This window comes from Glycine soja, chromosome 3, assembly GCF_004193775.1.
Source record: "Glycine soja cultivar W05 chromosome 3, ASM419377v2, whole genome shotgun sequence".
NCBI classification, from domain to species: domain Eukaryota; kingdom Viridiplantae; phylum Streptophyta; class Magnoliopsida; order Fabales; family Fabaceae; genus Glycine; species Glycine soja.
Genome location: NC_041004.1, coordinates 46,659,421 through 46,673,748, shown reverse-complemented (window position 1 = coordinate 46,673,748; position 14,328 = coordinate 46,659,421). Strand labels below are relative to the sequence as shown.

General features: G+C 32.4%; 2 protein-coding genes across 5 annotated transcripts; both read left to right on the top strand.

The window, feature by feature from the left end:
• Positions 1 to 461: 461 nt before the first annotated feature.
• Positions 462 to 2,172, top strand: LOC114407746 (peptidyl-prolyl cis-trans isomerase CYP19-3-like). Of its 3 annotated transcripts, none has more exons than XM_028370969.1 (2): positions 462 to 571; positions 1,265 to 2,172. In XM_028370969.1, exon 2 carries the CDS (start codon positions 1,309 to 1,311, stop codon positions 1,834 to 1,836), a length of 528 nt encoding a protein of 175 aa, XP_028226770.1. In that variant the 5' UTR covers positions 462 to 571; positions 1,265 to 1,308; the 3' UTR covers positions 1,837 to 2,172. The 3 variants fall into 3 exon arrangements, with proteins under 3 accessions (XP_028226770.1, XP_028226771.1, XP_028226772.1); XM_028370970.1 differs by having other exon boundaries at positions 532 to 671; XM_028370971.1 differs by having other exon boundaries at positions 533 to 686.
• Positions 2,173 to 8,140: 5,968 nt separating this feature from the next.
• LOC114407744 (serine/threonine-protein phosphatase PP1-like) lies at positions 8,141 to 13,782 on the top strand. 2 transcript variants are annotated; one of them, XM_028370963.1, is made up of 4 exons: positions 8,141 to 8,576; positions 11,208 to 11,767; positions 12,128 to 12,364; positions 13,314 to 13,782. In XM_028370963.1, exons 1-3 carry the CDS (start codon positions 8,402 to 8,404, stop codon positions 12,362 to 12,364), a joined length of 972 nt encoding a protein of 323 aa, XP_028226764.1. In that variant the 5' UTR covers positions 8,141 to 8,401; the 3' UTR covers positions 13,314 to 13,782. The 2 variants fall into 2 exon arrangements, with proteins under 2 accessions (XP_028226764.1, XP_028226763.1); XM_028370962.1 differs by having other exon boundaries at positions 12,128 to 12,393.
• Positions 13,783 to 14,328: the final 546 nt, after the last annotated feature.

Below are 14,328 nucleotides of genomic sequence, written 5' to 3'. Positions count from 1 at the left end.
TAAAGTCTAAACTCAAATATAAATATAAGAAGATGAAAAAAAATGCTCAAGATTTTTTTAGCACATTTTGTACTGTCAGTTGTAAGTGGGCTTTTACTTCTTGCACCTCCTGAAAGACTTCAACGGCTTAACAACCCAAATAGACCCGGACCACTACGAGAACCCCACTCCTTCATAGTGACCGAAATCTATGCCTCCACCTGGCTCTACAACGTCCTCGTCGCCAACCTCTTGCCCCGCAAATCAAAGGTCCGCTCACGGGTATCCAAGAGCTCTGGTGCCTGTCCTGGAAAATGGGGTGGGCGGCAATGGAGATGAGAGCACCGCCACTGCAACAACCCTAGGGTTGGAGGGGGAAGTGGGGTGCTACTGAGGGAAAGGGCATATTAGTCCATTCAGTGTTTCCTACAAGGTGCAGGAAGCAATTATCTTGTAAGTCCAGTTAGGAAGGGTGTACGAAGCCCAACCCGCAATTATTATTATGCAAAACCCTAAACCCTCACACGTATTTATGCGCCCCTTTCGTGGTTCAGTGTTCATAGCCAACTTCAACCTCAGCCTCTCACCAAGGGTACTCGCACTCTTCCAATTTCTCTCTCATCCATTTTATTACTATTTGTGCTGTTTCACTCTGAACATATCGAAGACTTGCAGGCGCTCTATTACAGCCTGTGAGTTCAAAACATGTGCGAAATCGCATACCATCCTCTTTTCAATTCAGATCCTCTTGATGTGCATGTCTTGAGGGTTTTTTTTGCAGAATGATGAACATTCTCAATAATGATCTATTTGCATTGTTTCGGGCGTTACCCTTTTTTTTATATTTATTTTGTAAAGGGAACAATTTTTGCAAGTGAAACTTGTTTTTTCATTTGAGGATTTTGTTTAGTATACCTGCTGTGCTTATGGACGGTCTTGTACTGATTCGTTATGTCATCAGCACAAAACATAAACCTAAGCTACATCTAATGTTGCCACCATGAATTTTTTGTGTGTTCCAATTCATATGGGAATAACACTTCTGCATTGTGGCAAAAGTTATAATTACTTTCTAATATCACAATCTAAATAATCTTTTTCGAGTCCCATTTAAGGAGTTTTAAATTTGAAGCCTTTTTTTGGTTTCACAGAATAATTATGTATTTTTATGGCTAAGCTGTCAGTTATATTTGCTTTTATTTCAGTCATAGCCAATAATGCAATGAACTCTGTCATTTGTTTTAATGTCAATGGATTGTAACAATTTACAACCCTATCTATATAGGAACTAACAAGTTTCGTTGTGGGCAAAGTAAGTGGTGATCCAATATGTCAAAAAATCCAAAAGTTTTCTTTGATATTCTAATTGGAAAGATGAAAGCTGGGCGAGTAGTAATGGAGTTGTTTGTTGATGCAACCCCAAAAACAGCTGAAAACTTCAGGGCCCTCTGCACTGGGGAAATGGGGATTGGAAAATCTGGGAAACCTTTACATTACAAAGGTTCTGCATTTCATCGTATTATTCCAGAGTTTATGTGTCAGGGAGGAGATTTTACAAAAGGGAATGGAACAGGGGGTGAGTCAATCTACGGTTCCAAATTCAATGATGAGAATTTCAATTTGAGGCATACTGGTCCTGGTATTCTCTCCATGGCAAATGCTGGACCCCATACTAATGGTTCTCAGTTCTTCATATGTACTGCAAAGACACCATGGCTTGATGGGAAACATGTTGTGTTTGGAAAAGTTGTTGATGGATACAGCGTTGTGGAGGAGATGGAGAAAGTGGGTTCAGGAAGTGGCAGGACATCTGAACCGGTAGTGATCGAAGATTGTGGCCAGATAGTAGAGAAATGAGTTGATACAATGATGTTTCGTGACATGTTATATAGGATGTTAATATTCAATGCAAATTACTAGTATTATAATAAGATTTGTGTTGTATTAGGAGTCAACTTTTTCGTATCCAGTATTATTGCAACTCCCAATTCTTGCATATGGTGGTAAGCAACGCGTTGCTTTCTAGTGAAATAAGTCTGTACTTAAATCTGCTCTTACGTGGTTCCAACTAAAAGATGCGTAGCTATCAGTAGTTGGTAATGCTAAGAGAATTTTAGAAGCAATAGGCTCGTAATATCTGTGGATTGGTAAATTAGATTGAACAAGGAAGGATGAAGCACTACATTTCAAATAGGTTTCATTGTAGTCTTTACCTTCAATTTTTTTATTTTTTTTTGGTGAATTTTATCCTTATAAATTAATTTGACGCATTTTAGTTTGCAAACTTTAGTCTATGTCATCTATTTATTAATAATTATATGAATTAGAGATAAAATTTACCAAAATAAATAAATAATTAGTAAAATTTGTCAAAAAAATAAAAAATTAGGTGTAAAATTTGAAAAAAAAAAAGTTGGAATAGAAAGTGTAATTGTGTAAGGAGTAAATTAAGAATATAAAATTTATAAGTTTCTTAAAAGTTAAAATAAAATTTGTGAAATTAATTTGTTGGAATAAAATTTATCAAAAGTTAAGAATAAAAAATATAATTAACCCTTTGAAACAAGGTAGGAGAAAGAAGCATGCATGGCGAAATTAAGTGAGGCAGTGGAGGAATAATATGGTAGAAAGAAAGTACTAGAATTGCAAATAATTTATCATCCGTAGGGGGGGACCATGTATGCTCCCAGCACCTATATTACCAAATAATAGTAAAAATGGCAAAGTAGTACTTCAATTCTTCGATCATATTGCTTTGGCTGGTTCCTCGATCGTTTTAATTAGTGTTAGTGTTAATTGGTTACTTTTCTCCTTTGAAAAGGTGCTTAGAGAAGCCGAGGAGTTGGAAGGAGGCCGTGGGGGAAGTTCGCGGTTTGGTTGGGAACCTTGGGAGCAGTACGGTAAAAACAAGGATGTGATGGTGTTGGACTTGGAGGAGGACTTAGGAGTAGACTATTTGGAACACTTCTTACGGGTAATTTACACAAATGGGTTAATTTTTTTAAAAAAATGAATAGATTTTCAAAATATTACAAGAATATGAATAAGTTATATTTTAAAACACAATTTTAAAAAGTCTTAATTTTTTATATAAAAAAACTGAAGTTGTTTTAAAATATGATTTTAAATATTTTTTTAAAAGAAATCGTAGTAACAATCATGATTTTACTATTTTTTTGTTTTTTTAAATAATGAAGTCATAATAATAATCACCACTTTAGTTTTTTTTTCTGTTTTCTAATATTGAAGTCGTTTGTTCAATCACGACTTTAGTCTTTTTTTATTTAAAATATGAAAGTAGTATTTATTTTTTATGTAATAAGTATTGGTGTTGTATATTTGAAATATGTTACAAATATAATTGTATATTATTTTTATAAATGTGATAATTACTACATTTCGACCACAAGAGCAACACATACAAAGTGAAGTACCATCGATTTGGCGTGATGTGTTAGTAGAATAAAAGGAGGACAAGCTCAGCCAAGTTAACAATAATCAATGGGAAACCAAAACGACAAATAAAAAGGTTAACATGTGGAACATTCTCCCACAAATAATTTTATTTTTCACGTATTCCTGATATATTTCATCTTAATTTTTATTACATTTCTATGATTTATTTTCTATTTTTTATATTATTACTATTTTAAAAAAATAATTAATATTTCAACAAATTTAAAAAGTACTCGTTAAATAATTATCATGTTCATAAAATAATTAAAATAATATACAATTATGCTTGAAACATATTTCAAATACACAACACCAATACCTATTACATAAAAAAATAAGCACCACTTTCATATTTCAAATTAAAAAAATGACTAAAGTCATGATTGAAGAAAGGACTTCAATATATTTTAAAAAAAAAACTAAAGTTATGATTGTTATTATGATTTCATTATTTAAAAAAAACAAAATAAAAATACTAAAGTGGTGTTTGTTATTACAATTTCTATAAAAAAATATAAATTACTTGAAATCGTGTTTTAAAATATGACTTCAGTATTCTTTTAATTTAATTTTCTAATTTTTTTTAAAAATATGATTTATTTATATCATGTAATATTTTAAAAAATTCTTCATTCCTATAACTTTATTTTATTTTAAATTAACCCATTTATGTAAATTTGCCCCTTGTTACTCTGTCCGAGGATGTGGATACGGATGCTTCTTAGTTAAGTTACATATATCCTTCCTCAAACCACTTTATTCCTTTCTCTTTTTTTTTTCTCTCCACCAATGCTTATTTTTAGGGATTAGCTAGACTGTATGCTCCACTCTTCAACTGAATATCTTGTAAAAAAAATCCCAAGTCTTTTTCCTACTTTTTTTTGTTCTATCTTAACGTGGGTCATTGTTTCTGTTATAATATTAAATCCTTTAATTGAATCCTCTCTCTCATGATAAACTATTTTGTATCCTCTCTTGAGATGCTAAAGTACATTTTTTTACTAATAAAAAATAGGATAATGATACATGAAGTCTTTTTCATTTTAAATATCTCACTAATACTTTTTTATTTCTTTTCATTTCTATTTTTTATTATGACATCAATAATATTTATATGTCTAATAGTATTTGTGGTTTTCATTTATCTTTTTTCTAAAAAAAATATATTTTTTATCACTTATCTTATTTTTAGGTTTTAGATTTATTTTATGACACTCAATTGATGAAAAAAGTTATAATATATTGTACAACACTTTCTCGTAACTCGTTTATTTTTCTTTTATCATATTACTATTACTATTATTAATATTTCCTTATTATTTTTCTCTTCACTGTAAAAAAATAACGAAAAAATGAAGGTTTATATAATAAAACTCATTAAAAATATGGTTAAATAAAATTAATAATTATGAAAATATTAATATAGCATAAATTTAATTTTGCATACTTAATTATTTTTCGTCCCTGTGAATTTATTATTTTGTAATTAGTTAGTAATATCAATATATATATATATATATATATAGTGGGGTGTGTTCTGAGTCCGTATGGACATGGATTGAATGATAATCAAACGGTAAAATACTAGGATCAATATTGGAGAAATTGTTTTTGTCAGTGCAAGAGTACAACATAATTAACAAACCAGATAATTCGTTACACATGAAGACACAGCATTAATTAACTCATAATTTAGAATAACAAGAAATTTTTTTCTAGTACCAGCGGTGGCAATGGCAAGGATAATGGCTATGGCAATTAATGAAGGATGAGGAGGGGAAAAGTGATCATCTAGAGTGTTGGAGGAGGTGGAATATTGCCAAATTAAATCTCTGAGGCACTATTTCAATCTTCAGTTTGTAAGAGAAACCATATATACAAGGCACGCTTTGATGACAAAGATGACTCAGAAACATCTTTGGAGGCAATCCCCAAGCAGGGTGAATTGTGAAATTAGTTACCCATTGATGAAGATTAAAGACACCAGGTAGGTATGAATAGGCACCCATTCAGTTATCTATTCTGGAGTCTGGACAGCATGCAAGCGTTTAGTGCAAAATGGCAAGTTTTATAAGGTCTGATTGTTGATTGTTGTCTTGTGAATATGTTATTTACACTGCAATTTCTTTTGCTATATAATATTTGTCGTCTACCAGAATTTCCAGTTAAACAATCCCAAATCTTGCTCTGCATATTTGAAAACTTCTGACCACTAGTCTCATGTCTTTCCCCTTAACAGTCATATAAAATGTTTTTTTGGTTACTGGAAAGGACTACATATATGAAGAGTGGAGATGCTAAGTTCCTATATAGATGCCAATTTTCAAATATTTAGATAAAAATTAATAAAACAAGTGATCAAATATGTTTGATTTAAATATCTAGGAACTTATACTCGAAGGTGAGGATAATAAATACACGGAGAAAACTTAGGTGTAACATACTACATGTAAAAAAAAATATTTTTCAAGAGTAGTATTTCTCCAATCTATAATAAAAAAACCAGTTTATTTTTATTTCGTTATATAAAAGAATAGAACAAAACTTTTTTCATATTCATGATCAATTATTGACATGCTTCAAAAATATACACCATATAATTCAAACGGTTGATTAAATATTCTACTTGTCTCCTTAAAATGAGATAAATATAAGTATTTATATAAATATTGTTTGAGTCTAAAAACTTTTTCTATCTTAAACTAGGGCGTCATTCCTCTCCCCTAATTCTTCTGGGAAAAAAAATACACTACCTGACATTATTGATATAGAAATAATTTTTTTTCTTTATCATTTAAGTTTCTTACAATTTGTTCATTGATCACTAAACTCCCCTAAAATCTGATGAGGTTAATACCTTTATTGGATCTAACTTTAAAAAAAAGTGTTTCGGACTCTTATTCAGGGCTCAATTCCACAACTACCCCGGCTAATCCAATTGAGGCATTTGTTTACTGCACTCCTATTAAATCCAGCACATTTTGAAATGATGAGAAGTGCAGGATACAAATAAAGGAATACAAGATTCAAATTCCTCCAATTGAGCACTTTGGCCCAATGAATCTGAAATGGATATAAGTTGCGTTGTTACATGCTGTTAGTATACGCTCCCTAGACTAGTGACTAGTCCCTACTCAACTGAGACTTGAAAGTGATGATGAGCAAGGAACTGACAGGTGCGGAACAATATGTTTTCACCAAGCTACATAAAATTGAAAGGTAAAATGGATTACTATTGGTAAAATCAATGCTTAACCAGTTTAACAACAAATTAACAAACAGGAGGTTGCTAAGATGAAATATGCTCAATTGCTGATTGCTGAACGTAAAAAAAAAAAAAAAAAAAAGCCGAGAAATGCGGGTAACATGTTTATGTGTGTTTTCTAGGATATTATGACATACTTTTTTGTGAATGTTATTGTAAAATGTGGTTGTGATATCAATAATCAGGCAAAAAGGCAATTGGTTTGTAGGATACAGCAAAGATTCTTTTTGCCTCTGGTAGACGTGGACAGCAATGGCATAATAGCAAGGTTGTGGCCTTGTGGGTCGCCAGGTGCTTCATGAACAATGCCACCAAAAGGATGTGTTCTGTTCTGAAACAAACAAAATAAAAGGGAGGGTGAATGGAGGGGGATATTTGATTTGATTGTATGTTTTCCTCTTTTTTTATTTTATCATATTTTTCTCTTAAGTATTTCAGTTAGGAGCTATTAAAGTAACATTTCACTAAAAGGACCTCCTCTAAGTTTTTTTCTTCTTTAACGTCACATATCTTTTACATGAGAAACTTATGTTTTAGTTAGGTAGATTCAGTATGCAAGGTAAAAAATTGTTTTTTTTAAAAAAAAATATTTATCAAAATTGTATATCTAGAACTCAAATTTAAAATCAAATGTTAAGATGAAACTATCTTGTCTTAGTTAATGTATGTGTTTGATGGTGAAAATTTTCTAATATTATAATAAATATACTCAAAATAAATTAAGGAGGATGATTTAAGGAAAGAAAAGGGAAGAATGATGATCTGAGAGATTAGAAAAATGAAAAAAAAAAAAACGAAGAAGAAGGAGAAAGAAAGAAATCGAAGAGAGAGACAAAAACAAAACAGATTCTTCCACCACAAATTTTGATTGAAATCATTGCCTCAATGGAGAGGTTTACATTCAATTATTTCACATAACCTAAAGAATTATTGCATATGTGTAAGTTTTTTATTATGTTTACATGTAAAAAAATAATTAATTTAATAAGTTGATTCTTTTCCTATACATTATTTTTGGAAAAATAATAATCGTATATTATGAGTATGATTAATATTTAATTCAATGAATTAAGAGACACTCGTGAACTTTAACTTAAGAAAAAAAAATTAATTTAAATATGACACTAAACACTTGTCAGATATTTTTTTAAAAATTATGCGCACCCTCTATGCTGTAAATATGCAATTTTTATCTATAATAAGTAAAGTGAAAAAAGGAGAAAGAGGGAGATTGAAAAAAAATAGATAAAATTTAATTAATGTATCTCTAAATTAATTAAATTTCAACAGTTATTTAAAAAAAATTCAATATTTAAAAATAAGTATTATATCACAATTCAAACTACTAATTAATATTTACAAAATTTATATTTAAAAATGACTTGTTATGAATTTTAATTATAATATTATTTATATACCAAAATAGATGTTTAACCTAATGGCATGAGTATTTTTTCTGTTCATCGAAATTTCGAAACTGCATTCCTTCTTATTGAATAATAAAAAAAAAAGTGACGATCACGAAACAACACCCCTCTGCCCGGAAAATTTGACGATGGCGTTCTTCAGTTGAGGCATGTTATTCGCTGCTCACTCTTCCAACTACTACTGTTGTTCTTCTTCGTCGTCTTGGCCTTCGCATCTTCACAATCACATCCAATAGAGACACGTTGACTTTGCTGGAAGAAGAAGAAGAAGAGAATGGAACAATCGCTTTTGGATGACATAATCAATCGCCTCCTCGAAGTTCCTACCCTACCGGCTAAGCAGGTTCAGCTATCCGAGTCCGAGATCCGTCAACTCTGCGTAGTTTCCAGAGAAATTTTCTTGCAACAACCTAATTTATTGGAGCTCGAAGCACCTATTAAGATTTGTGGTAATTATTTTCTTCTTATTACCTGGCCGTGTCTAATTTGGTCATATTCTAACCTGGAGAACTAATCCTTACTCTTAATTTTGGGGTTTGGACATGATCTCAGTGCTTTCAATTGCATGCTTTGTTTTTTATTTTGTATGATTTACCTTTGCATGCTTATTGACGACTGTGTTTTGAACTGGCTTAGTCAGTGTGTTGTTCTGAACTGCATGTACTGATGGATTCTATAATAGTGGGAGCCACGTGTTTTTATTTTCTTACTCGCCTCTCTCTGACTGCACCTGCACTAAAACTGTAGAGAGTCCTGATTTTATTTGGATTGGTACTCAAGTGTTCTGTTATTCTGTATTCTGTGGAATATGTGTGGAATGGGATTCCCTGCAGTTAAAAAAATAGTGTGCGCGAATTCTTGGTGAAACTATGTATGGGATAGAATATGTAAACAATATCCCTGAATATTGATGAATCTATGCAATTTAAAAAACATCTGCACACAGAGTATATATTTGATTGAAGTTTATCTTTTATCTTTCACATGCTCGATGAATTTACGTATAATGTGAGCTTTGAGAACACTTGTATGGGTTTTCAGCGTTGGGGATGGTATAGCTAAGACATATTGCTGCAATTTTTTCCAAATTTTTATGGTGTTTTTTGTTTGAGAGAAGTTTAAGAGAGCAGAGCGGTGGAATTTTGTTTTTAATCATACCTTGTTTTGTTAAAAAAGTTGGAAGGGAGGGAATTGCTTTATAAATTTTGGACTGCACGGATTATATTGTTCTGTTATTGTATTTTATTTCTTATCTCCTCCATTATTGTTTGTAAGGGTATAACTGTATATTATTCATATTTTCCCTCCCTTCCCTTAGGAACTGAACATAGTGATATTTTCCTCTCCTTTCCTTCCCTTCTCTTGAACCAAACCAAACAAGGGGACCTCTCTTTTGAATTGAACGCATTGTTAATTAATTTGCATGCTTCATTACTTTTTCATGGTTATCTGGTTAGTGGCTACCTTTTGTACACTTACTGACAAGTTTATTCTGGACTACAATCACTGCATATGAATAATCATATAATTTGAGCTTTGAGAATATGCATCATTTGTTTTCTGGATTTCGTATTGTTTGTGTATATGATTTTCTTGGGTAAAATGAAAATTTGATTGGTTTACATAAAGAATGCCTATAAAATTCTCTCAATTAACATCACTAAACTTGTGGTAGCAATTTATCTCATGTTGGTTTAGTTGACTTAAACTGCAATATCAAATCGTGGGATAAATTTTTTATGTCTCTTGCAGTGCTTGCAAATAAAATTCATGTTTGTTAACTTAGAATGTGGGTTTAGACTTAACTCAACTTCAAAAGTTAACTCATGGGGTGAGGGCTGCCCCCCACTTATATATTCTATCTTTGTCTTATCTCTAGCCAATATGGGACTTGGGTTTTTCCCAATATGTATTAATTCCCACGAGTTTATTTTTTGCTTCTGATTCTGACATCATTATTTTGCAAAAGTTATTTGCTAAAACTGTTGTTTCTTTTCTTTTTTGTTGTGGATTTGTGTTGAAAAGTCTGAAAATGTTTGTATACTAAGATTATGGCATCTCTAATGGCTAAGAGTGTATTTTAGTTTTAACATAAGGTTGGATATGCCTTTGTCAATTCTGGAATAGCATCTACATGAACCAATGATCCTAAAAGGTTAAGATGTTGGAGAAAGTACATGAATGGGTTTATATTTAAGGGTTAATTATTTTATGTCTTGAGTACCTAAACAAAATTTTCAGCGCTCTTGGTCGTTATATTCTTTTCTCTGTCAACAGTTTTTTAGTCCTTGGTGTCAAATAACAGAGTTAACTGATTACATAACAGTCACGTTGGCAGCCCAATGATTTGCCTCATCATCAAGTAGTTTGACGTGGCAGACATGTATTTTTTTTTTTGTAAACTACTTAATCCCTCATTTTTCCGTACTAGTTCATGACGTCAAACTAGAAGATGAGGGATTAAAACAGTTTATCAACAAACAAAAAAATTACACATGGTTGCCCCCGTCAAACTACTTGATGATGTTACAGTCACTAGGCTGCCAACGTGGTTGTTACATTAGGGACCAAAAACGCTAAAAAATTGTTTAGGGACTAAAAGTGAAATTTACAAAAAGTTTAAGGACCAAAAATATAATTAACCCTATATCTAATATGCCTCCTCATGAAAGAGGGCTTTAGGCTTGCAATGTGCACAATGCACAGCCCACCCTGCCTTATGCTGAAACTGAAGTTTTATTTTGAAGAATGAGGGCAATATGGATTGAACTCTAGATCACATTTCCCTCCCACGTTGTTTTTGTTTTATAATTCATTTTCATATTCACATTCACATATTACACATTTGTATAGAAGCAAAAATTGAAGTCTCGTGGGAATAAATACATCAACGAACATGAATTTCATTTACAAGCACTGCAAGGGACATAAAAAGTTTATCTCATGATTTGATATTGCAGTTTGATGTTCTCATATTTGATATTACACATTTGTACCATATAATACTCTATTGTTGTACACAAGAAAAATATTGTGTGTTTTAGGAGTTTCTGTTTCATATCCTTATATTGATGTTTCAGGTGATGTACATGGGCAATATTCTGATCTTTTAAGGCTTTTTGAGTACGGTGGATTACCTCCTGAAGCCAACTATTTGTTTTTGGGGGATTATGTTGATCGAGGGAAGCAGAGTTTAGAAACAATTTGCCTCCTCCTTGCTTATAAAATAAAATATCCTGAGAACTTTTTCTTGTTAAGGGGAAACCATGAATGTGCTTCTATAAACCGGATATATGGATTTTATGATGAGTGCAAGAGAAGGTTCAATGTAAGGTTATGGAAGACATTTACAGACTGCTTCAATTGCCTGCCTGTGGCAGCCCTTGTCGATGAAAAGATTTTGTGTATGCATGGGGGACTTTCTCCCGACTTAAATAATTTGGACCAAATTAGAAATTTACAGCGGCCCACAGATGTTCCTGATACAGGTTTGCTTTGTGATCTGCTTTGGTCTGACCCGAGCAAAGATGTTCAAGGATGGGGAATGAATGACAGAGGAGTTTCATACACATTTGGTGCTGATAAGGTCTCACAATTTCTTCAGAAACATGATCTTGATCTTGTTTGTCGTGCTCATCAGGTTAAACTCCTGCCTTTGGTGCTTAATGTGTTACCAGGTCTTCAGGATTGAGTTTGTATACCCATTTCTATGACAAAATGACTGTGAAATGTATTTCTCTTTCCCAGCAATTTTAATCTATCATCTCTTAACATTATTACAAATACTTTAATTTCATTAAACTGAGAATTACTTTTTGCCATGTAAATGTGACACAATTTTATGCATTGAGACTTGAAATCTTCCAATGTAGTGCATTAGCTTTAGCATCTGATGCTTTGTACTGTACATGCCTTTATGTTTAGATCGGGGGATAGTAGGCCTCGATCAACTATGCTATTGAAAGTAAATTGTTTTTTGTTTTCGGCCTTTTTTTACCAGGTTGTGGAAGATGGATACGAGTTCTTTGCTAATCGACAACTTGTAACAATATTTTCAGCACCTAATTATTGTGGGGAGTTTGACAATGCTGGTGCTATGATGAGTGTTGATGAGACGCTAATGTGCTCTTTCCAAATATTAAAGCCAGCTGATAAAAAAGCAAAGCTCAATTTTGGAAGTACAACCACTGCTAAGCCTGGAAACTCTCCAGCAGGTGTAAAGGTTGGAAGATATTAGGTATGTGCTTGCTTGCATGACATCAGTAGGTACATATCTTCTAATGCTTGTGACTTTTGAGACACACTTTCGCACAAATGTAGATATTTCTGAGTTGATATCTTCATAGTGATTTGGCATTTTTGTACACTCCAATTGGCTTTGTATCTTGCTGAGAATTTGTTTCTGAAGCCTTCAAAAAGTAATACTTGGAATAAGCGCTTGTCATGATTACATAAAACTGAGAGGAGATGGTTGTGCTTGAGATTAGGTGACTGGCTAATTGGAGGAGACATTTGCCATTTTCTAGGTTATTTCGTGATATTTTTTTCCTAGTTTTCAATTTGATTAGTATTGTGGGATTTCCATAGATTCAGCCATTTCCAACATAATTAGGATAATTAGAATGATCTTATTTCATGTGCTAACCCTGCTAGGAAACATTTGAGAAATTAAATTTAGCAGTGTAAAACATAAAACAGTAACAAAGCTTTTCAGCTGAAGCATGCATCAATGCAACCAAAGTCATTGAATGTATCCGTTGTTTCACATGGTTCCCACCCTAATCAGTTAATGGATGCTGTTGCATTTGTTACTTTGGGTGTGAGAAAGTGTGGCTTTGTGCTAAATAGCTTAATAATACCGTGTAGGCAGATTTTACCTGCTGTGCAGGTTTCAAATCTTATTGGTTGGACTTGGAAGTACCCTAAGGCCAGGGTCATGCCATTAATGCCCAAATGGGGATTAGTCCCGCACACGGGGTGTTACCTTGTAGGGACTCCTAGTGTGAGGCCAAAACAAGCTAAACTGTAATGTCCTAATCAGTCATTCAATTCAAGCGATTATATATCACATCACTTAGCAGTTAGCACTGCACTGAATAGTGTCCATGTTTTCTATTTTTCGTTGTTCACACTTTTTTGCATTCACCTATATATTCTAAATTTGTCTCCCTCACAATCCGATGCAGTCCTTCCTGGATGCGAAAGTGTGAAATTAAATTTGGCTAAAAGATTGCTACTACTACGGATCAGCTTGGGCTTGAACTCCTAATGGTTGCAAGAAGGGGAAAATCAAGTTCCATTTCGCCTACTATGATATTTTGGAATTGTAAAATCAAAGAGAACACCATTATGAAGTTTGTAAACCATTGTTTATTATTGGTACAAATTTGCATTTCAAGATGGAGAGCCATAATCTCCTTGTCTTCCTTGTACACTAATAACTGGTATATTTTCTTAACTGTAAGCTTCACAAGCGTAGATGGATACATCCGAATCTGTTGCTGAGAACCATTTAAAAATGCTTATACGATTTGGCATATATGGATGGCAGTTGAGGCTGGTGAAACAGAATGTCGTCAAATCTCTTCGTTTTCTCATTTTGATTGTCTTTTTTGTGTGAGAAATCTTGTTTGATCTGGGACCATCTTCGTTTTATTTAGATTTTTATTTCCTGAAACATGATTTGAGGCATTGCGACTGGGAAAAATATCGGTTATGATCTGCTCGTAGTTTTGTCGTTTGTGATGTGATCTATTGGTTTCCCTTCTCAAGGTGTTCAACCTGTAGAAACTGATCAACTGAGAGACCGAAGGAACAATTAAAGTTTAGGGTTCCTTACAAGTTACACGTGTGGGGAAATTATGTTTTTCTTGTAACATTCACAAACTATTACTATTGGATTATTACAAAGTTTTTAACAATAGGAAACGGACTTTTTTTTTTTCAAATTAAACTTCGAGGACCTATTTGTTTCTTATTTTTGGAATTTATTTTTTTAAAAACTAAAATAAAAAACTCGTTTAGTAATAGTAGTTTTTTTAAAAAAATATATTTTATAAAATTGTGTATTTTTTGGTATTTAGAATATAAAATCAGAATATCTTATTTTGATTTTTATTATTAAATCCTAATAAATATCATGCATCTGACACTCTGATTTATTTAATGAGAGTTATATAATTTTTTATTGATAAATATTAA